This window comes from Populus alba, chromosome 10 (assembly GCF_005239225.2).
Source record: "Populus alba chromosome 10, ASM523922v2, whole genome shotgun sequence".
Taxonomy (NCBI): domain Eukaryota; kingdom Viridiplantae; phylum Streptophyta; class Magnoliopsida; order Malpighiales; family Salicaceae; genus Populus; species Populus alba.
The window spans coordinates 8,665,295-8,689,993 of NC_133293.1; the positions used below are offsets into that span (position 1 = coordinate 8,665,295).

General features: G+C 36.2%; 4 protein-coding genes and 1 long non-coding RNA gene across 10 annotated transcripts; 2 read left to right on the forward strand and 3 right to left on the reverse strand.

The window, feature by feature from the left end:
• The first annotated feature begins 1,144 nt into the window (after window positions 1-1,144).
• LOC118048873 (uncharacterized) lies at window positions 1,145-10,282 on the forward strand. 5 transcript variants are annotated; one of them, XR_004687557.2, is made up of 11 exons: window positions 1,145-1,404; window positions 2,037-3,483; window positions 3,583-3,720; window positions 6,694-6,765; window positions 7,735-7,776; window positions 7,973-8,062; window positions 8,258-8,365; window positions 8,463-8,555; window positions 8,687-8,766; window positions 8,859-9,666; window positions 9,771-10,282. XR_004687557.2 is itself a non-coding variant. In XM_073411591.1 (10 exons), exons 2-10 carry the CDS (start codon window positions 2,077-2,079, stop codon window positions 9,586-9,588), a joined length of 2,760 nt encoding a protein of 919 aa, XP_073267692.1. In that variant the 5' UTR covers window positions 1,145-1,404; window positions 1,930-2,076; the 3' UTR covers window positions 9,589-10,282. The 5 variants fall into 5 exon arrangements, 4 of the variants coding, with proteins under 4 accessions (XP_073267692.1, XP_034914604.1, XP_073267694.1 ...); XM_073411591.1 differs by having other exon boundaries at window positions 1,930-3,483; window positions 8,859-10,282; XM_035058713.2 differs by having other exon boundaries at window positions 8,859-10,282.
• Window positions 4,409-4,671, reverse strand: LOC140955976 (uncharacterized). Its single transcript, XR_012170810.1, has 2 exons — window positions 4,531-4,671; window positions 4,409-4,479 (listed from the first exon to the last, which is right to left on the reverse strand). It is a non-coding gene; the product is annotated as an uncharacterized lncRNA (long non-coding RNA).
• Window positions 10,283-10,865: 583 nt separating the features above from the next.
• LOC118048872 (large ribosomal subunit protein bL28c) lies at window positions 10,866-11,844 on the forward strand. The gene is made up of 2 exons (XM_035058712.2): window positions 10,866-11,197; window positions 11,494-11,844. Exons 1-2 carry the CDS (start codon window positions 10,963-10,965, stop codon window positions 11,724-11,726), a joined length of 468 nt encoding a protein of 155 aa, XP_034914603.1. The 5' UTR covers window positions 10,866-10,962; the 3' UTR covers window positions 11,727-11,844.
• A 1,116-nt stretch (window positions 11,845-12,960) lies between these two features.
• LOC118048911 (translation initiation factor eIF2B subunit beta) lies at window positions 12,961-16,828 on the reverse strand. Its single transcript, XM_035058765.1, has 9 exons — window positions 16,776-16,828; window positions 16,083-16,237; window positions 15,370-15,648; window positions 15,002-15,131; window positions 14,191-14,295; window positions 13,988-14,090; window positions 13,783-13,908; window positions 13,272-13,465; window positions 12,961-13,051 (listed from the first exon to the last, which is right to left on the reverse strand). Exons 1-9 carry the CDS (start codon window positions 16,826-16,828, stop codon window positions 12,961-12,963), a joined length of 1,236 nt encoding a protein of 411 aa, XP_034914656.1.
• Window positions 16,829-18,297: 1,469 nt separating this feature from the next.
• LOC118048871 (protein NPGR2) lies at window positions 18,298-24,106 on the reverse strand. Of its 2 annotated transcripts, XM_035058711.2 has the most exons (7): window positions 23,853-24,106; window positions 23,566-23,655; window positions 22,957-23,222; window positions 22,086-22,338; window positions 20,333-21,549; window positions 19,313-19,463; window positions 18,298-18,833 (listed from the first exon to the last, which is right to left on the reverse strand). In XM_035058711.2, the coding sequence occupies exons 3-7, from the start codon at window positions 23,206-23,208 to the stop codon at window positions 18,517-18,519; spliced, it is 2,190 nt and encodes a 729-aa protein (XP_034914602.1). In that variant the 5' UTR covers window positions 23,209-23,222; window positions 23,566-23,655; window positions 23,853-24,106; the 3' UTR covers window positions 18,298-18,516. The 2 variants fall into 2 exon arrangements, with proteins under 2 accessions (XP_034914602.1, XP_034914600.1); XM_035058709.2 differs by lacking the exon at window positions 23,566-23,655.
• Between the last annotated feature and the right edge of the window lie 593 nt (window positions 24,107-24,699).

Sequence of the window (24,699 nt, forward strand, 5' to 3'; positions counted from 1 at the left end):
TTATTTTAAACTTGTAAAATCGGTCTGAGTTTACTAATTTTATTGAGTTTGATCGAATTTTACTGATTTTATTGATTTTTGAACTTTTAGTTTGATTTTACATGTTAGATACATGTTGACTTGTAAAATCATTTAAACTTATAAAATCAATTTGAGTTTAATTTTACCAAGTTTGATCGAGTTTCATCATTGATTTTACTAATTTTTGAGTTTTTAATTCGATTTTACATATTAGATACATGTTGACTCGTAAAATCATATGATTTTAGGAGTCAACTCATGATTTTGACAACATTGATTGAAATCATCTAGCAACCAGTAAAAAAAATTTCTTTTTTCTGCAAGTGTTTAGAGACTTCCTTGTCATAATATTCTTTATGTTAAGTCAATTTCATCTTTAAAATTTTTTATCGATCGATCAACTTACTTAGTGATAAGTTAAGTTGAGAAAATTTCCAAGCGACTTAATTTTAAACTTGTGTTAAATGAATAGTTGAGTTGAAATGTTGTTTTGTTATTTTTATTATTTTTTGTCAATTTTATTCTCGAACTCTTTTTACATGCAAGCCAAGATGCTATTAAACAGGTTAAGTAGAGTGGATTACATTGAAACAAATCTAAAATAATTTGATTTTAGATCCAGGCCAAGCAAGGAATTGAGTCTGAGGATTTTGAGGCTGATATATTATGTCGACTTTAATAATAATATCAAATAGTTTTTTTTTCATGTTTAATTTTTTAATATGATCCATAATGTAACGCGTGTGTGTAATTAAAAGTACAAATATGTACCTTATTAGATGTAGATATATAAAATTTTTACCTTATACAATTTCATTATCATCCCTGATTTAGATGTTTTCATACCATGTCATCTTCTTAATGTTTACTCATAAAATTTAGATGTTTCCATTTACCATGTTATTTTACAAAGGAAATAAATAATTAATTTGAATTCAGAAATTGTACTTGCTAGAAATAAATTAAAATCATTTTTTTTTTTTTATCAATTGTTCTAGATGGTTTGCTAAGAGCTTAAAGATTTAAATATTGCAACATTAAAAGAAAAGGAAAGAAAATTAAAAATATATGGTTGTAATATCGACGACACGAGGCAACAAATGGGGGGCGTGTCATTCATGAGAAATCAACAAGGGGGGAAGGGGATACTAATAGGTCGTCGTCTCGTCCTTGTATTTTTCATTTTTGGGCTCCTAATCTTAAACTGCAAATATATGGTGTTTGTTCGTGGCCATCTTCTACCTTAGGTCTCTTCTATCTCCTCCGCACAACTCTCATCTCCTCCTACTCGTAGGCTGTAACTAATCATACTTAACTATTTCCTCCGCCTCCGCCTCCAATTCGCCATTCTCCGACTTCTCCACTCCGCTAACTGCCTTTTAGGTACGACTCCAAACAAACCTCTTCTTGCAGTACATTTAATTTAACTTATTTTTCTATTATCTAGACTGGATATTGTTTTGTTCTAGAAACAAACTTAATCAAGGTGAGTTTAGTGTAGGAATTTTAAGCCAGTTTTTCGAAAGGTGATTTTGATTCTTTGTTAAAACACATGCATTAGTGACTAATATTAGGAATAATCTGCGTGTTATTTTCAGATTTATTGGAAGTATCTTCATTCTCCGTTAAACCTGTATGTATCTGGAAGATTTTGATATAATGCCCAACAGTAGTTAATGTGTTAGGCTTCATGGAATTTTGGGGTGTCCCACAGAACAATAGTATGATAGATAGATGCATAATGTTAGGTGCCTACCTCAGAGTTGTTACTTGGTATTGAACCTGCAATCTCCCTCCGTGTTGTTGTTTTGTCTCAATCTGTTGTCAGAAGGGTTTCAATTGTTAAAACACATGGATTAGCGACTAATACTTGCTTTATGTTGGTGCATATCTTTCCTCTGGGCTCAGGATAGTTATAGAGCGACTATTTTACTAACAGCCAGAGTTTCACTGGCTTTTCTGCATGCTGCTCGATTTTCTTACTTCAAGGCTTGCGCTTTTTTCCTTGCTCCCAGGGCTGCAGAATTCACTGTTTTGAGTTAGTTTCTATCAGGCATGATGAGCAGATCCAGTCGGCATAAAGACAAGTATGGAAGAAGTAGTGAGATGTCTCAAGATCACCAGTATGAAGGAACTGCTGCACGGACTAGACCGTTCAGCTTTGATGAGATTATGTCTATAAGGAAAAACAAGAATGCATCTGAAATTTTGGAAGGAGAATTAAAAGATATATTAGGAGGTGTTATTAATGAGAAAGCTTCTGATCATAGATCTGAAAGGGGTAATGGCCACAATGAAGAATCTTCAACTGGTCTCCGACAGCACTTGTCAGAGGAACATGGCAAGGTGAGTTACAGAAAAAAAGAAGATAATGTTTCCATGAAGGAGGATTATATAGCCAAAGGCAAAGATAGAGATTTTCGAGATTCAGAAACAAAATCGAAGGCCAAAATGAACGAAGATATGAGAATTGAAGTTAAAGAAAAGACTAATGAAAAAATTCATGACAGGAGAAAAGGTGATAAGCGGCCAAGCAATATTTCTGAAAGCGAAGCTGTGAGGAAGCATTCAAGAGAGGTGCAGAAAGATAGACATGTGGACAAAAGTAGAGGAAAATCTGAAAGAGAAAGAAAGGAAAAATACAGGAATGGTATTGATGATAAAAGTAGAGACAGGAATGCTGCAAAGAAACATGATTTAGGAAAAGGGCATCATTTAGAAACTTCTGAGAGAAAGGAAAGGAAGGAATCTTCAAAATCTCATCATGAAGAATTAAGGCTGAAAAGGAGACGATCAAGGAGCCGAGAGCACGAGGACAGAAATAGAAGGTCTATTTCACTCTCACCAAGGGCTCACAAACGTGGTTCTTATCACAAAAGAGAGCATGTGGAATTGTCCTCGCATTCTGTCAAAGAAAGGTCTGGACGACAACAATCTGATGCTGAAAATAACCAACTTACAAACAGTAGTTCTAGTAGGCATCAGAGGAGACATGGTAGCTTTGCAAGTGGGCTTGGTGGCTATTCACCAAGGAAGAGAAAAACTGAGGCTGCTGTTAAGACTCCTTCCCCAGCTAAACGCTCACCAGAGAAGAAAAGTGCTAAATGGGACCTTGCACCAGAAGAAACAAACAATGTCTTTCCTGCTGTGATTCTCTCTAATTTTCAATCACCAAACCAAACTGCATCTTCAAATATACATGAAGTGGTCAGTGCCGTTCCTGTTGTTTCAGCTCCAATGAAGCCTCTTTCCGGGGTTTCACCCAGTTCTTCGTCAACTGCAACGAAAGTCTCCACTGAATCCATTCAACTTACACAAGTGACCCATCCTATAAGGAAGCTTTATATGGAGAACATTCCAGCTTCAGCCTCTGAGAAAGCTGTGATGGACTGTCTTAATAACCTTTTGATTTCTTCAGGTGTCAATCATATCCAAGGAACCCAACCATGTATAAGCTGCATTGTAAGTTTCTAATTTGTATTTGAATAATGTCCATTTTATTCTTATCGAGTGTATGGTTACAATTGCGTTGTGGCATGTCTTGCCATATTTTATCTGCAGATGCAAAAAGAAAAGGGCCAAGCTCTTGTGGAATTTCTGACTCCAGAGGATGCTTCAGCAGCTCTCTCTTTTGATGGCTGTTCTTTATCAGGCTCCATTATCAAAGTCAGACGGCCCAAAGACTTTATTGAAGTGGCAGTAAGAATGACCACCCTCCATTTCTTTTAAAGTTTAATAGCTTTGCACTAATCTTTAGGATTTCTTGTTTTTCTGGCTTATTCATGGTGTGCTATTGTTTGGAATTTTTTGGTATTGTCTATTTTGAAGTTAATTGGTCTGTCTGGATGCTTAGAAATATATTTGATCCTTTCCAATCATTTCTTTTCCCTGTTTCTCTTTGGTGATGATTTATTTTTATGTCAGTTGTCTGTCCACTAGAATTTCTAACTTTAATCTAATTGCTGCAAGTTCTTATGATGTATATATCTGTGTATTTTGGAGCTCTATTTTTCTCAAGTCATAGAGTACATCAATTCCTATGTCTAGTCAATCGGAAACCTTATCAGTTGCGAGAGATAGTTTTATTAGCTAAAAGGAAATGACAGTAGAAAAGCCAAGTTCTCTGTAATCTGGTCCAGCCTGCATGGTGATCAGAATCAAATCTTAAGACAAGATTGATATTTTCCTAAATTACTTTGAAGTGAGTCCTGAAGGAGGAGTGCTGCAGTGGTGAGCTCGGTTTAGGCCAGTGTGCTGTTTAAAAAGATATTAAGGCGTGACCTTTTAGATAATCGATTGCAAGCTATTGTTGTTCTTTCAGAGTAATCGAGAAAGATGGATTTTTGTGACTAGGGTTTGATATATATATATGGCATGTATTTATTCACAGTAGATTTTAGGCTTGAAATGTCAGGTTATGATTCTACTAGTTAATCTTGTCTGCAAATATTTTACCTGCTTGCAAGAATGGTATTATTTCTTTGCAAATGGGTGTTTTACAACAATCACTTTGCAAGAATGGTATTATTTCTTTGCAAATGGGTGTTTTACCAAGTCAACAACTTATAAAGTTTGGTTGCATTGGTTAACAAGAGAATGAATTCAATGCATCTAACTGTTTGTAAAATATTGCACAGAAAATTAGTTTTAACTTGCATAATGCAGCTACTGATCAGAAAGAGAGGTTTTGGCATTTATCATAACTCCTGTGACAGTGTTGCTCTCAGATGCATTACTTGCTCTTGAACCTACAATTCATTGCTGTGTATTTGTTGTATGCATTTAGTATTTTATTGATGTTTTGTATCTAAAGGCTTTCAAAAAGACAAAGTTTAATGCAACTATCAATGGTCAATCTATTTGTAGGCCACGTAATATTGGGTTAACCAAGAAAGAGGTGGCTCCTGATGTGAAGTTATTACTCTCTTATTCTCCCCATCATTTATAAATGGGGAGTTGTAACACTTGCAGTTACTCTTTTTGACTGTTTTGATTAAAATTATAGCATAATCTTGGAGTGTACTTGCTTCCTATCACATGCACACGGGTCTCACTTATGACAACTACCAACAGATCCCACATGCATGTGAGAGAGGAGCATGCTTCCATGGCACAGTGAAGTGAGCTTGTTCTGTATGTAATTGCAGTAGTTTGCTGTTCACTGGGTATCAGTGCTATCGACTAGTCGACTGTATTCTGGAAACTATTTTGAGGTGTGTGCCTTGAATATTAGACCATCCTTAAAAGTTACTGTGCTCGTATAAAAGTATGTATTTAGATAAAATGAACCCTTGTGTCATATACAAATACCAAACAAAGGAGCTATACTTGTTGTCGAGTGCAGGATTTTCTGGTTTTGGTATATTCAAAATTGTGGGTTATGGAAGATTTCTTAGTCCTTATCATATAGGTGAGGGCCTCATAATTGCAAGATCTTGCATGATTTTGTCATTGGTTTTCATAGACTCCTTAGATTTTGCTAGCTCTGTGGAAGCAAAGCAAGATTGTCCACAAATTTAACATAGGAACTGTTTCTGTAACTTCACAAACTTCATATTGCACATGGAATATTCTGTTTGCCTAGTTACATGAGATTTATTCTGACTGTCATGTTGGAATCTCTTAAATAGGATGTTTATATTGGGTGTGTGATATTTCACGTACTGGATGGTGATGAAGCTGTCTCCTAAATAAGAAGATATCCAGGTGTAGTGACGAGTTTGATGGTGCTTCTTTCTCTGGCATTGGTTTTGGGCTACTGATATAGGCTGCTCAAACAGTAATTTTTTCGTCTAAGGAAATGCAGTGCTGTATGTTATGTATTTAATGTGCTAATTCAATAATGTTTTAAGGTGTATATATATAGGATAGTTCTGTCATTCTCTGTTATCAACTCTGAATTTTCCCAGCATATTTACTTGCATTATATTTTTTGAGTGACATGATGTTATCTGCTAAATATTCTCCTCATAACATTGGCATGGTTTTGCACATTCTTTTATTGATGTTAACTTCTCTTCTTTAAGTTCAATCCTGTATATTTCTTGTCTTAACAGAAATTTAGAGAAAACACGAGAGATATGGTAAAAAATGTTTGTTGAAGGGATCAATGAGATCTAACAATTTGAAGTTCATAGTTTTGACTAAAAGGATATTTCCTGTCATCGAGTAACTTTTTTGATGTTCTTGTATCATTATTTCTCTATTTGTTAATTCTGGCATCATGTCTGCCCTAGATGAAAGCAGGCCTGATGACATAATTGGTTTGCTCTATGTTTGCTGGAAAGAAACCAATATGCAGGTTCAATCTTGATCTCACAGTACTGTTTCTGTGGCATACACAGTCTCTCACCTTGATTATCAATGCATTTGAACTTTTTTAGGGATATGAGTTTTTTGATCATGGAATGGGTACTGTAAAAAGAAACTCATGCACATTTGGTGTTATTAAATTAGAATATATGGATTATATTTTATTTATTGCCTCCTCTCCTATCCTCAGTTTTCACGAAATCTGTTTGATTTTATACGTGTTGCTTGAATTTGTGTATTGTAAACAGACACTATTTTTTTGTTCAATTGATGCTTTCAGCTTCTTCTTTGCTTTTTCTGAGGTATATTGTGGTTATTATCCATGTAGCAGGTTTTCAGACAGTTGCTATTTTCATGCAGACTGGTGAACTAGAAAAATCAGCAGCTGCAATTGATGCAATTGGTGATATTGTTAAGGATTCACCTCATAAGGTGTGCACCATCATCCTTCTAACTGATTTTTGTGTTTACTTTAACTTCCAGTTAGCTAGGTCTTTCTGGTCCTCTGGCATGAACAAAAAGCTAGGGTTTTTATTCCTCTTTCTTAGAACTTTTTTTTTTTAATTTAATTTTGAACCTCGAGTGGCAATTTTCAGTTTGTATGTGTTTCCAATGGAAGTTCAAGAAATTCCTTGTTAATGACATTGACTGATGAACCGAAATTTTTCTTTGGTCCCCCTATCTCTTTCCTTTTCTTATATTTGCAAAGATGATTTTCAGCATTCACAGAAAAATGCTTTCTTCTAACACATGGGTGAGACAAATTTCAGGAGTTAGTGACCACATGGGGAGGGACAGGGGAACTTTTTTTATTGTGAACTGGCAGTTGCAATAGAATTTGGAAATATTAAAAGCCATGGAACATAGGATAGACTCGATGTTGCAAGTGTGCTAGAACTAAAAAGGAATTTGATGACTAGAATATAATAGTTTGTGGATGGCCAACATCGCTCTGGCTGCTTGACTAGGATGTTTTTAAGGTGAAAGAGGAGGTCCCAGTATAATTTAATTGCAGTGAATTGTTTTACTCATAAAATAGCTTGTGCTTAAACCCCTATTCACCGCTGCTCTTGCTACGCTAGTAGCATAACTGATAAAACAACTGGTGTGTAGCTGAGACTTGAGACTTTACAGGGTGAAACTGATGTAGCCACGCTTTTATTTTTGTCCTTCAGTTGTAGACCTGAAAGGAACTGTGCCTTGCTTTTATCCACATGTAATTACCACCTCCTTTGTGTTTATTTCTTATTATTTTTACTGGTTGGATTTTCATTATTATTAAATGTAATTTTATCTTGTATTGAGTCTCTATTGCTTGTATCTAGTTACCTGATACGCTACTGGCTCTGATTTATATTTACAATCTTGTGCTTATTTTTCTGTTTTGAGTTATTTGTTCAGATTTTCATTGGTGGAATTTCAAAGGTTCTTTCTTCTAAAATGGTAATTTGACTCTGAAATTTTCAATTCTTTGTGTACAGTGTTCCTTCCTCTAGGGTTCCTGCATTCCCATACACTCCTCCATCTTTCTCTTCAAAATTCCTGCACCCTTTCCACCTTCCATATCCTTTATTTTATTTGCATTTCTCCAATTTCCTCAGTTCTGTAAGTGACAATGATGCTCTTGCTGCTTTTATAGCTCATGGAGATTGCTAGTGCCTTTGGACTTCTGAAGGCATACCAGTTTGAGAATAGTAAGGATCCTGATGAGCCATTTGCCTTCCTAGAGGTAAGAGAGCATATTTGTGTTGTTGCTTACATTTGCTTCCAGAGAGGCATACCACTGTGCTGTTAGAACACTTAGGGTTCTCCTTTACGTGAATTTAACTGTGCTTCTTTGTTCATTATTGTTTTCTTTGTAACTTAATCCTCCCTTTCTCCTGACCTTGACTGTCAAAGAACTGATCTATACTCTTGATATCAGTATGCAGATGAATCGGTTACTTTCAAGGCATGTGCGGGTCTCAATGGTATGAAGTTAGGAGGGCAAGTAATAACTGCTATTCGAGCTGTTCCAAATGCATCATCCTCGGTAGTTCCTCACCACCCTGATTCCTCTACTGAAAATTTAATATCAACTCTATGCATCACATGGTGATGGGAACTAACATAGAAGTACCACATTTTAGGGAAGTGATGGAAATCCACAATTTGGCCAGATCTCTCAGCATGCAAAGGCTCTTCTTGAGAAGCCTACAGAAGTCTTAAAGCTTAAAAATGTGGTATGGTATTATGTTTCTTGGTATATATTAATTCAGTAATTCTTTCATGTTTCTATATTTAAACTTTATTTTGGATTGATATTTTTTTTAACTATCTATTTTATCCTTGTCCTTTTCTCAATATTAAATAGTTTGATTCAGAAAGCCTTTCATCCCTATCTAACACGGAAGTTGAAGAAATATTGGAAGATGTGCGTTTAGAGTGTGCCAGGTATGAGTAAACGAATTTTTCATTATTGCTTTCTAACTTTATAGTAATTTGAATCATGGTTTGGAATATATGTTCACCTCTCAAACCTGCAGGTTTGGCTCTGTTAAATCCATTAACGTTGTCAAGTATGCTGCAATTACCACATCCACTTCAAAATCATGCGAATTCAATGATGATACGGTATCTGCTGAAGCTACACAAAGCTTAGGTTGTGATGGAACAGATCCTAAAACAAGGAACATCAGAGGATCTATTGACCAAAAGTTTATGGAAGGCAACAGCATTGGTGATGATAAACCAGCAAGTGATGTCATGGAGGATGAGCCATGCCAACCAGCTCAGGTTGACAGTGATATGGCTGTTCAAGACTTAGCATGCAAGAGTTCATCCGGTTTTGAAGAACCCCCTCAAGATGTGTCAGACAGCAATGTCGACAAGGTCACTGATGACATTGAAATGGAGGAAGTCCATGTGGAAAACAAATCAACAGCTGGAGAAGATTTGAATTTGAAGGAGGTGGGAGATAACAAATTAATGGCTGGAGAAGAGTTGAATTTGGAGGAAGTCAGTGGAGATGTTGAAAAAGATTTTGCGAATGATAGCATGGAAATGAAACCAAATTCTATTGAGAAGGGAGATTGCAAGGAACAGGATTGTAATCGTGGACTCATTTTTGAGCGAGGATGTGTTTTTGTGGAGTTCAGAAGAACAGAAGCCGCTTGCATGGCAGCGCATTGTTTACATGGAAGGTTATTTGACGACCGTGCTGTGGTGGTGGAATATGTTCCTCATGATATTTACCTTGCCAGATTCCCAAAATGATTGTTTTAGTAGATGCCATGAACTAATGGGAAAACCACGTGCATGCAGACTGACGAGGGGATTTTCTGTTCAGGCCTGGTAAAACACCCACCCTTTTTGACATTTGGAGCAGTGTTGAACCTTTGTTTAATCTCAACCTTTTTCCATATGACATGTCGGAAAACATGTTTTTTGAACTGCAGGGAAACTTGCAAAATGCTGAAATCATAGTCACTGGTTGGAGTTTGAAAGTTTGAGGATCTGGGTTGGTCTGAACTAGGTTGATCTATTGAATTGATCATTCACGTAATGGGGCTAGTAGAGTTACATACATGAAGGATAAGGCTGAAAGAGACTTTTGCTAATGTAATATTTTCCTTTCTTGCATATGCAACAAGTACGTTGAAGGTCAAGGGTTCAACACTTCAACTCCTAATTCCAAAGTGGGATATGATAATTCATCAAGTAAATGCTTGCGATACAGGAGGGAAGCTTACTGCCATGGTTTTGGTTCCTGTTTTGCAAGGTGCCCTTCCCTCCCAGAAAACAAAAAAAAAAAAAAAAAGAGGAGGAATTTAGGGCTTGTCTAGTATCATTTGTGGTTTTCCCTACAAAAAACTTGTTTGTACAAGCAACATGTTACCAAAACTTTCAAGAGCCACATTCTTAAAAGTACCTCTTTTTCTGTAGAAGTAAAAATTTGGCAATTTGGCAACTGGTTACAGGTTCTTATTTCTGTAGAAGTAAAAATCAAAACAATTAAGCTCTTTGTTTTTGCTTCTGTTTTGAACAAAAACAGAAACCTTAATCTAATTAGATTCTTGGACCAAAGCATAATGAAATTTAATGATATTATAAATATAATTGATCGGTTTTCATTGGAAAATAAATACAATAATAACACAACTTTTCAATCAATCATGTTCCTTAGTTCATCATACAAGTTTAACAATTAAAGGTGTACATCCTCTCTCTTTGTTTTTTGGCTCCATTGTTCTTCCTTTTTTTTTTTATAGAAAAAAAATATTTTTTAAATTAAGACCAAAAAATACTAATATTATGAGTTTTTATCATTTCTTTGTTTTGTAATTTTGTTAATAGATAGTTGTATGATAATATATTTAATATTGCCAAACGTATGAATTTCATTGCACTATTAGGCCATTTTTTAGGCCTTGTGTAGCCCAGCCCGTGTGAGCAGGTTGATGGTCCCTAACTCAGCCCAACCTAACCCAAGAGAATACACACACCGTCCATCAAATACGAAAAGGAAAGAAAAACAAGAGGCCTCAAATGAAGTAGCTGCTGCTGCTGCTCAATACATGTTATCCGTTTCTGCCAATTTGAGAGAAGATAACAAGCAATAAACGAAAGGAAACACAGAAGAAGAAGACAATGGCAACAACAGCAATAGGGGTAGGGGTTGGGGTTGGGGTTGGAGGAGGAGTGTTGCTTGGAAACAGTATATGCTTCCGCAAAACACAGCAGCTTTCTATTTCGAAGACTAGTCTGGTTTCGGTTTCAGAGATAGGGTTTGTCACTTCCCAGTTGAGTGGCATCAGAATTTCCTACAACCCACCAAAACCACTCTCCGCTCCTTTCTCTCCCGCTCTCCAACCTGTCATTGCCCGTAAAATTCTCTCTTTCTCTTGTTTTCTGGTGTTCTAGATTATTTAATGCAAGTTTTGATTTGTTTTCATAGACATGGCCTTTGTTTTATTAAACCCAGCATTGCTAATGATTGTATTTGTTGCATCTGTCTTGTCTTAACATGCTAGTGTCTGAGACGGGGCAGAGCTAACCCTTGCTTATTAGATTTTTGTTCTTCATGTACATGGGACTCGGTTGGTGCTTGCTATATTACAGCGGTTTAGATTTTGATTAATTGTGTTATGTGATTCTTTTTTTTTCTTTTGTTTTTGGCAGGTAGAATTTGTCCCTTTACCGGGAAGAAAGCAAACAGGGCAAACAAAGTTTCCTTTTCAAACCACAAGACCAAGAAGTTGCAGTTTGTCAACTTGCAGTACAAGAGGGTGTGGTGGGAAGCTGGCAAGCGCTATGTCAAGCTGCGATTGTCGACCAAAGCGTTAAAGACTATAGAAAAGAACGGACTGGATGCTGTTGCTAAGAAGGCTGGCATAGATCTTCGCAAAATGTAATAAATTGGGCCTTATGGTTTTGTTTCCAGTTGATGGTATATTTTGGTTTTCTGTTATTCATCCCCTGTCTTGTTGAATTCTTCCCTGAAATCAGTGATATCGTCTTTACATCTCACAAGCTGGAAATTTCTCTTTATTCATGTGCTCTGGCTTTTCATTTATCTAAAATGGTATTGATTCCTAGTTGTAGATTATATTAGTGTTCTTGAAATTTTCAGAATAGGTTCTCAAATTTCAGGCTAGATTGTTCTTCCTTTTCTCTTTCCAGTGCTCAAGCATTTTGCCATCATTGGAAGTGGATGGATGAATGATTGCTTTAATTTTGAAAAAGAAAGCAATCTAGGCGCGAGTATTTTTTGCAACATTTCGGACCAGATACCGTGATATCCAATCGATGCGATCTGGACTCATCGAGCCATGGCCGGATATCTTTTCTGGTCATGTAATATCCAAATCCAGCCATGTGCTCCCGTTCCATTCCCATGCAGGTAGCGGTGTGGAGAAGCTACTTAACCGATAAAAGAGCACCCGAGAGATAGAGGGAGGAACCCTGAAAAAGAAATGGTGAATGAAAATAAAACGAAAATTTGATCCCATCTCATGTTTGCACTTGAGCATCAGTTTCCTTCTAGCAAGCTTCTCATGACACCATTACATCTTATACAAGGTAAGAGTCTCGCAAGAGCGTGCGAGCATCACCCTCTTCTATGACAATTCACCAGTACAGAGCTGACAGGGTATCAAAATGAAGTCATTCTGAGAGTATTTGATGCCTCTAAGCACTGCACGAGCAGTTCAAACTTTCCTACAGCAACACTGTATTGCTATATTTTAAATCTGTTGGCACATATTTTGCCAAATGGAAAGAAATCTATTCAGTTTCCTTTTTGTCAAGCAATTAGTATCGTCATCAAGAGCCAAAAGAAAAGGAGAAAAAAAAGAACAAAAAAACCTAAATTTTGAATGCTATTTTTTTCTTCGGGTAAAGAAACCTGATTAAGCTATCATTTCAGTTTTCAAAAGTCTGCATCAAGATCTCAGTCATGCCTGCAAAAGTAGAAATACCAGGTGGTCAATTTCTGAAAACACAAGAAACGGTATTGTTATTTTAGAATCTGGTAAACTACAAAAACATCTTGAAAACTTCTCCACAGCCTTTGCAAGTAACTTATCCAGCACAGAAAAGGATAAAAAAAAAAAAACCTTATCCTACATAGAAAGAAAACTCACCCTTTCAAGAAGTGGTTTTCTTTGGCAGATTCACATCGTCAGCAGAGTAATAATCAGCAATGAGCCGGTGCATGAATGACGGGTTATATCCTCCTCTGCAGCGTAAAGAATGATCAGTACTTAAAAACCCACACAAGCCGTTTCTAATAATAAGAACACAACATAGTTACAATTAAAAGAATAAAACTGTACAACAGCCAATCCAGTTAAACTTTTGCCAATTTGTTTCATAATGGTGATAATTGGAGATAGAGAAGCTAATTTCCCAAGAAAAAGAAAAACAAGCTTGCTTCCTAACACTTAGAATGGTCGTACATGTCGGTAATGAAAACACTGACAAGCTCTGGTGGCACATAATCAAATGCAGGATTGACAACATTAAGTAGAGGAGTGCCGCTGCCAATGCTGAAGTCCATGCAATCTGAGAATTCCCCGTATTGCAAGAGTTCTGATGGACATCTCATTTCATTTAGCAAGACTTGTGGATTTTGCGGATATAATGGACACAACTGCCAGATAAATAATACAGCATTATCAACAAAAAGCAAACAGGTAATATCAGAGTCAAAGCAAAATTCGTAAGGATTGAGAATTTGCTGGACAGTTTTGAGCATGAACACACAGATAGGCATTGATTTTGTATGGATTGTTACCATTTGGACAGTTTCATGTGAAGACTTCAGACTTGCTCTTCTATAAAGCGAGAAGCTTTGCGATATTAATTTTTTTTTTTCAAATTTTTTATGCTTTAGCAGATCAAGGAATACTACTGGAAAATCTCCAAAGAATACATGTTCTATCCAATAGGATGTTTTTGTCAGCAAACCTTATGAGTACCAGCAACCACAACAAATGGAACAGCGTGCTTCCTGGCAGCAAGTGCAACCATGTTCAACCCAACAGGACCTAAGACGCCACCATTAGCCATCACGGCATGAACTCCAACTACAACCTTTACCAGAAGTCCCAATTTTAGGCAAGTAAATTATAATCATCAATGAAAGAGCAAGGCATTTGAAGTTGGCAATTACCATGTTCACTCGAGAAATCATTGCAAAAACTGCAGAATCAGTAATCAGTGTAGTCTGTAAGCCTCTTGCTACGAGGTCTTTTGCAAGGGCATGCCTCTGATACCTAATTTATGAATCATTAGAGAAAGGAGAATTAAATACTCAATGAAGGGAGTGAGGCGGGAGACTATTTTTGTTGCTTTCACATTAAGATTTCTACATACTTTGGAGCTCCTTCAGCGACAAAAACCCGAAATGATCTTTTCTCTTTTGCAGCACATAGGAATTCCCTCACAGTTCTTGAACGACCAAAAGTTAAAATAATCTCACTGAAAATTATTAAAAATAGTTAAAACTAATGCAAACATTAAAGAGCTGTGACAAATATACGCAGGCAAGATTGTTCAGCGAGGAGAAATTCAGGCTAAAGAAATACATACAAGACCAGTTATCAACATAAAAAGTAAAACGAATAAGCAAGCGAGATCTCTTTAAGAATACACTCTTTTAGAGGCTTTAAGATGCACCGTCAGCCTATCTAATGACTCAAGTTTCAGGGTACTTTTGCAGCATTGTATTGGAAAATATCAAACATATTTTTCAGTGTTACCATATGTACTACTTGTTCAAGCACTGAAACCCAGGGAAGTAACCAATGGCACTTAAAATCTGATAAAATGAAGATTCAGAAATTCAATCTACGAGACCGAAATCCCCTTTATGGGGGCAATGCTATACAAAGTGCGATGATATAATGAATCAAACAAGAAGGTAAGCTATACAATCTTCTGAAAGATGAAATGAGAACATCTGACTAGCAACTAGCAAGTTTATCATTCTTTTTATGCTTCCATATTAGATCTTGGAAACTTTAAATAAACTGGTTAGAACCGGATTATGTAACTTCTTATGCCCAGACCCAGAGTGTCTAAAGCAAAATAGTTGAAATCAATATCATTGGGAGGAAAAAGTCTTAAGGTAATAATGTGAAGCATCTTGAGATAGAAAATGATATCAAGTGGTGATGATATATACTTGTGATGAATAAGCTCCACTGCATGTTCTGCAATCTGTTCGTGGCAACTGTTTATATCTTCGATGAGTTCATTAACTGCCCGTATCACATCATGCTTCAATTTCCAGATCTCTGTGTTTCTATCGGCTGCTGCAAGGGATAACATGCCATTACACACCAAAACCCAAAAATGCTTTGAAGTGAATGCTGCTTTTGCTAGAGACCATTGTATTTCTCTCTGATAAATGAGGTTCGGCTAAATTGAAAACATTTTCATACGTGAAATCTGTAATTATCGAACTTAGAATAATATTGGGAAAATGTTCAAGGCAGAAAAAAATATATGTGGGGGATTTTGAACCTAAGCTTTAAGCATATAGCAGCTTACATTTTCCTTTTCCTTCGAAAGAATCTCCGATATAGGAAGAGTGGCGAGCTATTGCCGAATCAGGTGTGCGGTCAAGAAGGGAATGCAATGAAGGGGGGCGCGATGGAGGTCCTGCAGCAACGGCAACATCTTGAGCTCGGAAATCTTTCTGTTCAGCAGTATCCCTGTTATCACCACCAGCAGATGATACCAGTCCTCTAAGAGCATTTGTCGCAACTGAAAAATCCTCCTCTCTAATTACGTGCAAAACACGCTTTACAATGTTCCCAACAGCAAGCTCTGCAATGCGGTTCATACAACATTTTCATTATAAATATACCAAAGACGACCTGATAAGCTACCACATGACTTCCGATCTTTGAAGTTGTGCTGGATAAACAATTAGAGTGTTTATTACTCGCAACTTTAAGTTTGGAGGGATGTTATTTTTATAGTTTATAGTGCCTAATCCCCACTCTTAAAGTGACAAGGGAGCTCTTCAATTGTCCTGAGCTTTCCACCAGTACACTTCTTATATTCATCTATGCCTATAAACCAATATTGCTTCCTAAAGGAAGAAAAATATTCTTGATTGTAGAGGAATGGAATTCAAAACCTGTACTTTTCTTTCAGAAGTCTACAAAAGGCATCATCGGGACCACAATTCATCTTTTTAATCACTTCTATCTCAACAAACCCGATGAGGAATTTACAGAAGAAAACTGTAAGCATACCAACAGGATTGGCAGCAACGAGCTGCTCCCCCACACTTTTTACAGCTTCAATGAGAGTTTCAGCCTGGTTGGTTTGTGGCACCTTCAGCTGGGATATGACTGACCGAAGCAACTCCGCTGTCAGAAGAGCAGTTGCCTGTGAACCCTCCACCTTCCTGCCACCACAGAGATAAAAGAGAAAAAAAAAAAAAAACATTTAACGAAGAAAGAAAACTTTTTTCTTGGATTAGCACAGGTATCCGAGCCAAGTCCCGACTAACTTTGCCCAAGTATGATGATCTATGGAGAATTGTTGGTACCTAACAAGAGTCTAACATGGAATTTTAAAAGGGAACATACTGTTGAGTCTCAACTCTTCTCCGCTAGGCTACATATTACATCATAAGTATTCATGTCCAAGAACAACCTAACTAAAGTTCAACATGTGCAGTAGTTCCTCACAAATATCATCAAAAACGTCAAAATCACCACAAATTCATGCATGCATATACGAGCCTGTGACCTATGATATATACCATGCCAAAAACCAGGGATGATAAAAATTAATAACCCTTCTTCCTAAAATTTATATGTAAATCACATTACTGTTAAACAAATTTATGTGATATAGAGTATCACATTCGTGTGTAATTAGCAAAACAATAATTAAAATAAAAAAAAGCACATAGAAATTAAAGACAAAGTTGAACTCACCGTTTTCTAAGCTTGGTGACAAGCTCGTTCACAAGAATTTGAGTGCCTGGCATGTTTAGTCCTGAATCACGAAATTAATAAGAAATATGTTTTTTTTTCCGGAAAACAAGACATGTAAAGGAAAAAAACAAAACGTCGAAACTGATTGAAAGTTAAGTGCATGTACCTGTACTTAAAACCCTAAAAGATATTTAAAAAAAAAACAGTCTTAGGGTTTATGACGAGGAGACTTTGAATTTTTAAGGAGGGTTTAAGAATTTCAATCCTCTATTCCCTTTTTTTTTTTTTTTTAATTACGATTTCTTTTAATTGCTTGAACTTAAAATAAATCTAAACAAATCTAAATTAGTTGTAAGGATATTCTTCTCGGATCCATGTTTCCTAAATCGTTACAATTCGTTGCGTGTCTTTCCGTTTTCGATTTTTCTTAAAGTGAAACGTCATTTAATTTGTGGGCACAAATTACAGTATAGTTATTTACTGGCAAACCGGACCGCACAGAGCGCTCATAAATCATATTTTGTATATTTTATTAATAATAATTATAATTTAAATGAATCAAAACCAAATATTTAAAAAAACAAATTACGCTTCAAAAAAATAAAACACATGTATTGGTTGAGTTAAATTCATAAATTAGAGGAGAGTGGAATTTTTTTTTATTAATTACACCATAGATTAAAAAAACAATCAAATCTATATCATCAACATTTTTTTGAATAAAACTATAGTTAATGTGTATTAAATAAGGGTAAAATTATCTTTATTGCATCAAATAATGAATATCAAATTGATAAATCAATGAAAAACTTGAATATTAAATTAAAAAATAAATTACTTCCAAGAAATTATTGTAAATTTAGATCAATTAATTGTAGTGAAGAAAATCTCTTTAAGAATAATTTCTAGTGTATATTAAAGATGTAATAAGAAAAATATTTAAATATCTCTAAAGCTAGCTAGGTGTGGTAGATTGACAGATTTCAATAAAAAAATTATTTTTATCTCTTGCTTTCAATAAAAAATCTTATCACCATTGACAAACGAGAGACTACCCTGATCTCTCCTTGCAATTGGATGCTTTTTTTTTTTTAACTCAAGCTCTCCCAAGAACATATTTGAGCCCATGTCCTCCTTATATCTGTGAGTTTACTGTCATCAGATAGGTTCGTTAATCATTGGTGTGTAGGCCATAGATCTGAAAACATTATGTTAATACAACTAAAATATTTAGAATTGTTGGGGTTTATTCTTGTTTTATAGCCATGTGTATAACCCTCACACCAGCTTCTGTGATCGTGATTTCTTTCTTTCCTGATCTCGAAGAACTTGTAACTGGAAAGAATTTGCTTGGAGAAATGAATTCCCACCTGAGTTTTTCTGGTTAGTAAGAAAAGGTTTGAACTTGAGACCTCTGAAGGTAAGAAGATATCAATTGAGATACACCAGCTTCATCATCCCGAAAGTTCAAAATCAATATGCTTCTCTTGAATTAAATCCCCAAGTGCAGAAACATTACTAATAAATATAATTACTTCCTTCCACTACCATAAGCTGAATTAATTTGAGGTTAAATATTACAAAAAATAAAATAAAAATTGGGCTTAAACTTACAAATAAAGCAAATCATTTTTTAAAAAAGATTTCCAATACATTGAAGCATGTCAAGCAAGTATTTTTGAGTAACAACACAAGTCTACATATGGATTTACGGAGAGAAATGTACTTCAAGATCAGGCAGTCATCTGAAGGACTCAACTGGTGCAGAATCTTCCAGAAACGCTGCAGCCTCGAAGCATTCGGCTGCCTCAAGTGCTGATGAACTGGGATCAGCCTTGTAGAGCAGTCCAAGGTTGTACCATGCAGAATGGTTTGTTTTGTCGAGTCGAATAGCATCAGTGAGAAAGCTTCTGATAATTGGTATTGATTGACTACCAAGTCGTCTGAGGACACAGGCAGTGGATACCAAGCTTGGGACATGGTTGGGTTCCGCATCTAATGCTGCCTTGAATGCTTTCAGAGCCTCTTGATGCAAGCCCTTTGCTTCATAGAGTAACCCTAACATGATCGCCATTTGTTTTTGTTTATATATCAATATATTAGGAAGATCTGGCAGAAAATTTATTCATTCTTCGCTACAGAAGACTTAAAGCAACTATATATGTACGTGTGTATATATTTTAATTTGGTACCCTAAACCTAAAATTCTTCTGCAAGGAAAATGACATGATATGCCTGCAACTAACATAAACGACTAAAATTGAACTTTCAAGATGAGTTTTCTGCATTATAGATTCAATTCCATAGTTTTAAGCAATCTTACATTTAGGAGCCATTCCCTAGCATCATCCCGCAAGCTTACGAGACATCAAAAAACTGAGCTGGCAGGAGCTAATGAGCAGAAAAGGGAACAGCTCCTCCACTTAAACTAGACAACTTGTATATTATATGTAGCTTCATGTGCATGCATGTAAGAGCCCGAACACAAAGAAATAATGAAGGTGATCAGAGTGCACCATTTTTTAACATCTACTCACCTGTGGAGTGCCATCTCGAAGCAGAATAAGGGCTGAGAGTCTTTGATTTTGAAAGACAGACCTCAGCATCCCGCCACTGTGACAGACTTGTGTACACATTAGCCAGATCGTGCCATGTTTCCATTTCCAAACTCCAGCTGTTTCTCTGATTCTGTAGATTTATGTTTTTATGTGTATATATATATGTACGGGAAAATGATTTAGAGAGAACATATTTATGCTATTCAATACTACTATTTTGCCTCAGCACAGGCTTCATGGGTTCAAACCCAAACTTTAGTTCTTTTCACCTCTCACAGCAATGGTAGAACCCAAAAGCTTTTCAAATCATATAGACTTTGGGATGAGAATAGCTGGTCCTAGAAAGCTCATCGGAATTTGGTTATTCACCAGACAAAAATTTCCCATGAAAACTTTATAAAACATGAGAAGTCCAACTCTCATCTCAAGGTTGAAAAACATAAATTCTTCGTAAACTATTGCAAGTACTGCTCATCGTACCATAAATCTATTTCTGGTTTCACAATATAGTTAAACTACGTACGATTACTTTTAGGAAATTTGACAGATTTTAATATATATATATATATATATAATTCCTTTTGACATTCAAAGGCACTTTTGTATTTTGAAGACTGTAAATATTTATAGTTTTGTGCAATTATAAAAGAAATACAAAATTTATGAAGCCAACAGTACTCATTCAAAAATTTAAATTTATTTTCTTCAAAGCTACTCTTGAAAAGATCAAACAGGTTCCTGGTGATATTACATTCAAACAACTATATTATGGATTCTAGAGATTAACAGCAAGGAAAGTTAACTTTCAAGAAACTTCATGAGAGTTAAAAGTAAAGATCAAATCATCAATCGAGCAAACCCTTGTTTTCATTAAAACAATTTCCCCTTTTTTTTTCAAGTGTTGACTTTTCTGGTTAGTGTAAAATTAGCAATTTAAACGTCCTAACACATGTTTTCTCAGAGCGTCACTGGAACAGGTGTGTAAATCAGTCCACATACCTTTGCAAGCTTCTTCCCAGCACCTAAGCTTTTAATTTGAACTTGGATGATAGCAAGAAGACGAGTGTAGGTCTCTATGGCATTCTTTAGTTGCCCCTGTGCAATCTGGAGTTTAGCTTTTGTCCGCAACAGTTCTCCTTGATCCCACTTCCCAGTTTGATCTAGACCAGCATTTATTACATTCTCTGCGTCAACAAACCGTTTTTGTCCTGACAATATTCTGGCCAAAAGGATGTAACTTCTAACACTAGACCCAGCCTCCAGTTTCAAAAGCTGCTTCGCATGGTAAAGGGCAGCATCCAGCTTTCTCTGCTCAGCATTTTCTAAACTGAGATGGAATATGATAGATGGATCTCTTTCTATCATCGTTTTTTCAGCACTTTCCAGCATCTCAAGTGCTTCACTTTGTTTTGAAATTCTCTCAGAATCAGAAGCAACTGATCTGGATTGAGTTGACAGTAAAATACCCTGTAAGCAGTTTGCAACACTTTCCATCTGGTTGCATCTACCACACAGCTCGGAAAGCGCCCTGGAAGCATAACCTATCCCTTCTTCCACGCAAATAGTGTTCTTTGCGCAAATGTTTGAAGCCAATAATAATTCCAAAACACAGTCTGGGTTTCCTCTGTTAAACAGCAAATTCCTCAGAAGATTCAAAGCAATCATTTCCTCACCTTCTCCGTGATAACAGAGAGCGAGAATGCTATATCTTTCTCTCCTTTCCATGATCCCTGGAAGCAACTCTTCCACCTGACGGGCCAGTGCTCTCTGTTCCCCTGAAACAGATAGTGCGAAAGAAAGGTGATACATGATTGTCGGGTCCCACTCAATCTTTTTGACAGCAAATTTTCTTAATAGAATTAACAACAGCAGAATAGCCTCTTCTATATTGTTTCTTGGTACAAAACATCCGTCCACCTGTGAACGGAGATTAGGAGGACTTGCATCGCTACCACTATACAACAGAAAAACAGCAAATTCCTTTTCTATCTTAGATGTGGTCTCTGTATCCAGATTCCAATAATATAGGAGAGCCCGCCGGTACGACAAGATAGCTTCTTGGGGAGACCCAGCGAGTTTCCATAACTCTGGAAGCAGTTCAACAGCTTTGTTTAGAATATCCTGTAGTTTACAATCTGCAGAAACACTTTCTGGTATGCCTTCTGGCAATGCAGTTTCAATAGTGTCCAAAATCACTTTGCATGATTGCGCAGCTTCTGCGAACGTAGGTCAGAAAGGAAAGTTAGCCATACAGAAAAAAAAAATATATATACATTAATTGCATACAGCAATCTAAATTCCTTTATCTCATATTTTCATCATTTGCATCACCGTGTGCATGTGCTCATGCTATGGGTACTTCTAAACGTGCATCTAATAACTTGCTGCATATACAACAATAACCTACAGAGAAAACTTAGGCACAATAGTTATAAGAACCAGGCAACATATGACTACTTGATAAATGCCATCCTTTTCTCTTATAACAAGGAAAAGTGCCTCTACAATTATTTATTTTTTTATATTTGGATCAACTCAATAATTGAAATATCCAAGCAAACTGGATTCCAAGAAGCCTGCTGCTCACTGGCAGTCCTGCCACCGCAGGGTCCAAAGAGTGATACGCCAAACCAGTGGCTCTCCAGAATCAAACCACAGCATTTCCATCCCAAAGTTTCATTTGCACCCAACCAAAGATAATATAAAATGGAAAACAAAAAAGATGCAAAACAAAAAAGATACAAAAATTTACCTTCAAACTGTCCCAGACCCTGCAACGATTTTACTTTGAGAAAAATAGCTTCGAGAAGTAAGCTAATAGCATGCATAGACATGGGAGGGGCAGCATCACTTTGAGAACGACGTCGATTTTGTTCACATCTTCTGGAAAGGGAGAGTTTTATTTTAGAGCTCACAGAAGCAATGTCAATTCCCTCAAACACATGAAGTGCTGCCTCTATATTTCCCTTTTGATACTCGAGCCTTCCCAATAATGCTCTAGCTTCCTATAAAATCAGATGGCCGCTTAGCTTCATGAAGTATTGTGAAGTTACACTATAAAATTCAACAAAAACACGAATTTTGACGAAGTGCAGCAAGCTGTGTCAAATAAAACAGAAACAAAGCTTCAAATCTTATAAATGAGACCTAAGAAAAATGCAAGCCTCTGGTGAAAGACCCAAATAGACTCTACCTTTCCTCTCTCCTAATACTTCTTTGATTGACGCATCCATAGTTCGACCTTGAATGGGGTCAAAACATCTCAAATAACATCGTGAGGTTAACATTATATGCTTCATCTCCAAGCACAATATGCTAACCCCAAAAATGGTTATCCTATGGTTTCATTCACGGCAAAAATGAAATTTTATTTGATCACCATAACGTATAAGGAAATCCCTGTATCCACGCCTGAGAGGTGCAAAACAGATAAATTCCGGGTCACAGGTAACAACAGTTCATTGCGTAGCCTTTTCCGTTGTCTTCTTTACAGATTCAACATGAAGAATTATACATTTATTAACTCTTTTATAGTTCAATTTATAGATTCCTTCAAGTGGCCGTGATCACAACAAGTGTTTCCATTAAATTCTGTTTGAGGGGGGAAAAGATAATTCTTTTACCTCATAGTTGAGATAACCACTCTCACGAAGGGATGACTCTGCTTCTTCAATGTTGCTATTCTCAACCTTTGTATCTACCCCGGCAGCTTGAGATGAATAACTGACTGAGTAGTCCCGAGTTGCCAAGGACTCTGAAGAGGAAGCCATGTCATCTAATCGCAGCTGCTCCCCAGAACGTATGCACTTCATCATCTTCCACAATTTCCCTCTAATGCCAAGTCCCCACCTTTTTATCCAATTCTTAGGTCTCATAATGTTTCATTACCCTTGATATTGTTCCAAAACAAAATCAAAATCAAGATCAAAACCCCTCGAGAAACTTAAAACAACAAAATAACCATGCTCTAATTACATGCCGTGTAATTCTAGGATCATGGAAAAAATGGAGGTGTCTGAATCTTTGATCTCTCAAATATATTGACTCGATAGGTTTTTCTTAACAATCAAACGAAATCTACATTGCCATCCTAATAAACCATGACTAAAACTGAACAAGAATGAACCCAAAATACAATCTTTGTAAGAACTTGGTGCTTCTCGACACATTTCAAGCCCTTAAAACCAAAAAAAAAAAAAAAAAACGTAGAGTTCAAGCATCCAAATGATCACCTGAAAGAAAAAAACAGCCAGTATCTTTCGATTCTACTTCACCAAAACCGACCACGTCAATAAACCACCCAGACCTCAGCACCCCACAAGCTAAAGAAAAGTAAAAAGGAAGTAAAAAGCTAAAAAACAAGAAAAGTCCAGCTAAATCCAGATGAACTATATGCACCGGAAAATCAACAAAGAGAGCATGATTGGAAAGGAAGGTAAAACGGGAAAGTAATATAAACTCATTACCATATGGACAAAGAAAACAGCTGGGATCAGAACAATCATCCAAAAGAAAGTACCTTTCATGGCAAAAAAGCACTGACTGAGCCCACAACACATCAAAACCTTCACAGTGCATCTCAGCAATTTCTTCCTCTCCTTTTTTTTTTTTTTTTTCCTTATTTTCTTAACGTCTTTTCCCTTCTCTCTGTAGCGTAGACTTCAATTTCTCTTAAGTTAATTTACCTTGAGAACGTTTTCTTAGTATAAATTGCTGAAGTTTCAGACAGTGGAGAAGGTATGTATGTGCGTTGAAGTATGAAATCAGAGTCTGACGCACTATATTCTTTGTTTCAAAGGTGTGAACATAAGCTTTTGAAACAGAATTAAAGTTTAGACAAACTCAATTTAGCCCCTAGTTATTACTTTGTTACCAATCGAGTCTCAAAACTTTTAGTTTTATTGATTTCATCCTAAATGTAATCAAAATTGGATAATATCATCTCTCTTTCATCCAAATTTAGCTATAATCAAAATATTTCGTCCACTTGTTTGTCTGAGTGCTTTCATTTAAAATATCAAAATAAATCCCAATTCATTGTCAAGAACAATTTTAGCATTAAATTAAAATAAATCTCTTGCAATTTCACTGACTTGTATAAAGGAGAAATAAAAATAATATGATTTCACTGACTTTTCTGTATGTTTTCTTACGGTAGCAGATAATTCATGCAAATGGCAAAGCCAGTTGAGCATATTTTTTCATAAATTTTTTTTTTTTTTTGAAGAGGCAAAGCCAATCAATCACCCGTGCTCTAGTGAGTGGGTATGTTTTAATTACTCCATTCTCTAATGCTAGGCTGTCTCATGATTGCGAGACTTTAGATAAAAAGATTACGAGAAGAACCTTTTTATGGCAATCGCCAT

Excerpts from the sequence above, each read along its gene's own strand:
- LOC118048873 (XM_073411591.1), top strand. The coding sequence starts at position 2,077 with ATGATGAGCAGATCCAGTCGGCATAAAGACAAGTATGGAAGAAGTAGT. Across the intron at positions 3,721-6,693 it reads AAGACTTTATTGAAGTGGCA|ACTGGTGAACTAGAAAAATC; the intron begins GTAAGAATGACC and ends ATTTTCATGCAG. Across the intron at positions 6,766-7,734 it reads TTAAGGATTCACCTCATAAG|ATTTTCATTGGTGGAATTTC; the intron begins GTGTGCACCATC and ends TTATTTGTTCAG.
- LOC118048872 (XM_035058712.2), top strand. The coding sequence starts at position 10,963 with ATGGCAACAACAGCAATAGGGGTAGGGGTTGGGGTTGGGGTTGGAGGA. Across the intron at positions 11,198-11,493 it reads TCTCCAACCTGTCATTGCCC|GTAGAATTTGTCCCTTTACC; the intron begins GTAAAATTCTCT and ends TGTTTTTGGCAG.
- LOC118048911 (XM_035058765.1), bottom strand. The coding sequence starts at position 16,828 with ATGCCAGGCACTCAAATTCTTGTGAACGAGCTTGTCACCAAGCTTAGA. Across the intron at positions 15,132-15,369 it reads TTTCGAAGGAAAAGGAAAAT|CAGCCGATAGAAACACAGAG; the intron begins GTAAGCTGCTAT and ends TATCCCTTGCAG. Across the intron at positions 13,909-13,987 it reads TGATTTCTCGAGTGAACATG|GTTGTAGTTGGAGTTCATGC; the intron begins GTAATTGCCAAC and ends CTTCTGGTAAAG.
- LOC118048871 (XM_035058709.2), bottom strand. The coding sequence starts at position 23,208 with ATGAGACCTAAGAATTGGATAAAAAGGTGGGGACTTGGCATTAGAGGG. Across the intron at positions 22,339-22,956 it reads GTGGTTATCTCAACTATGAG|GAAGCTAGAGCATTATTGGG; the intron begins GTAAAAGAATTA and ends CTGATTTTATAG. Across the intron at positions 21,550-22,085 it reads GGGTCTGGGACAGTTTGAAG|AAGCTGCGCAATCATGCAAA; the intron begins GTAAATTTTTGT and ends CTACGTTCGCAG.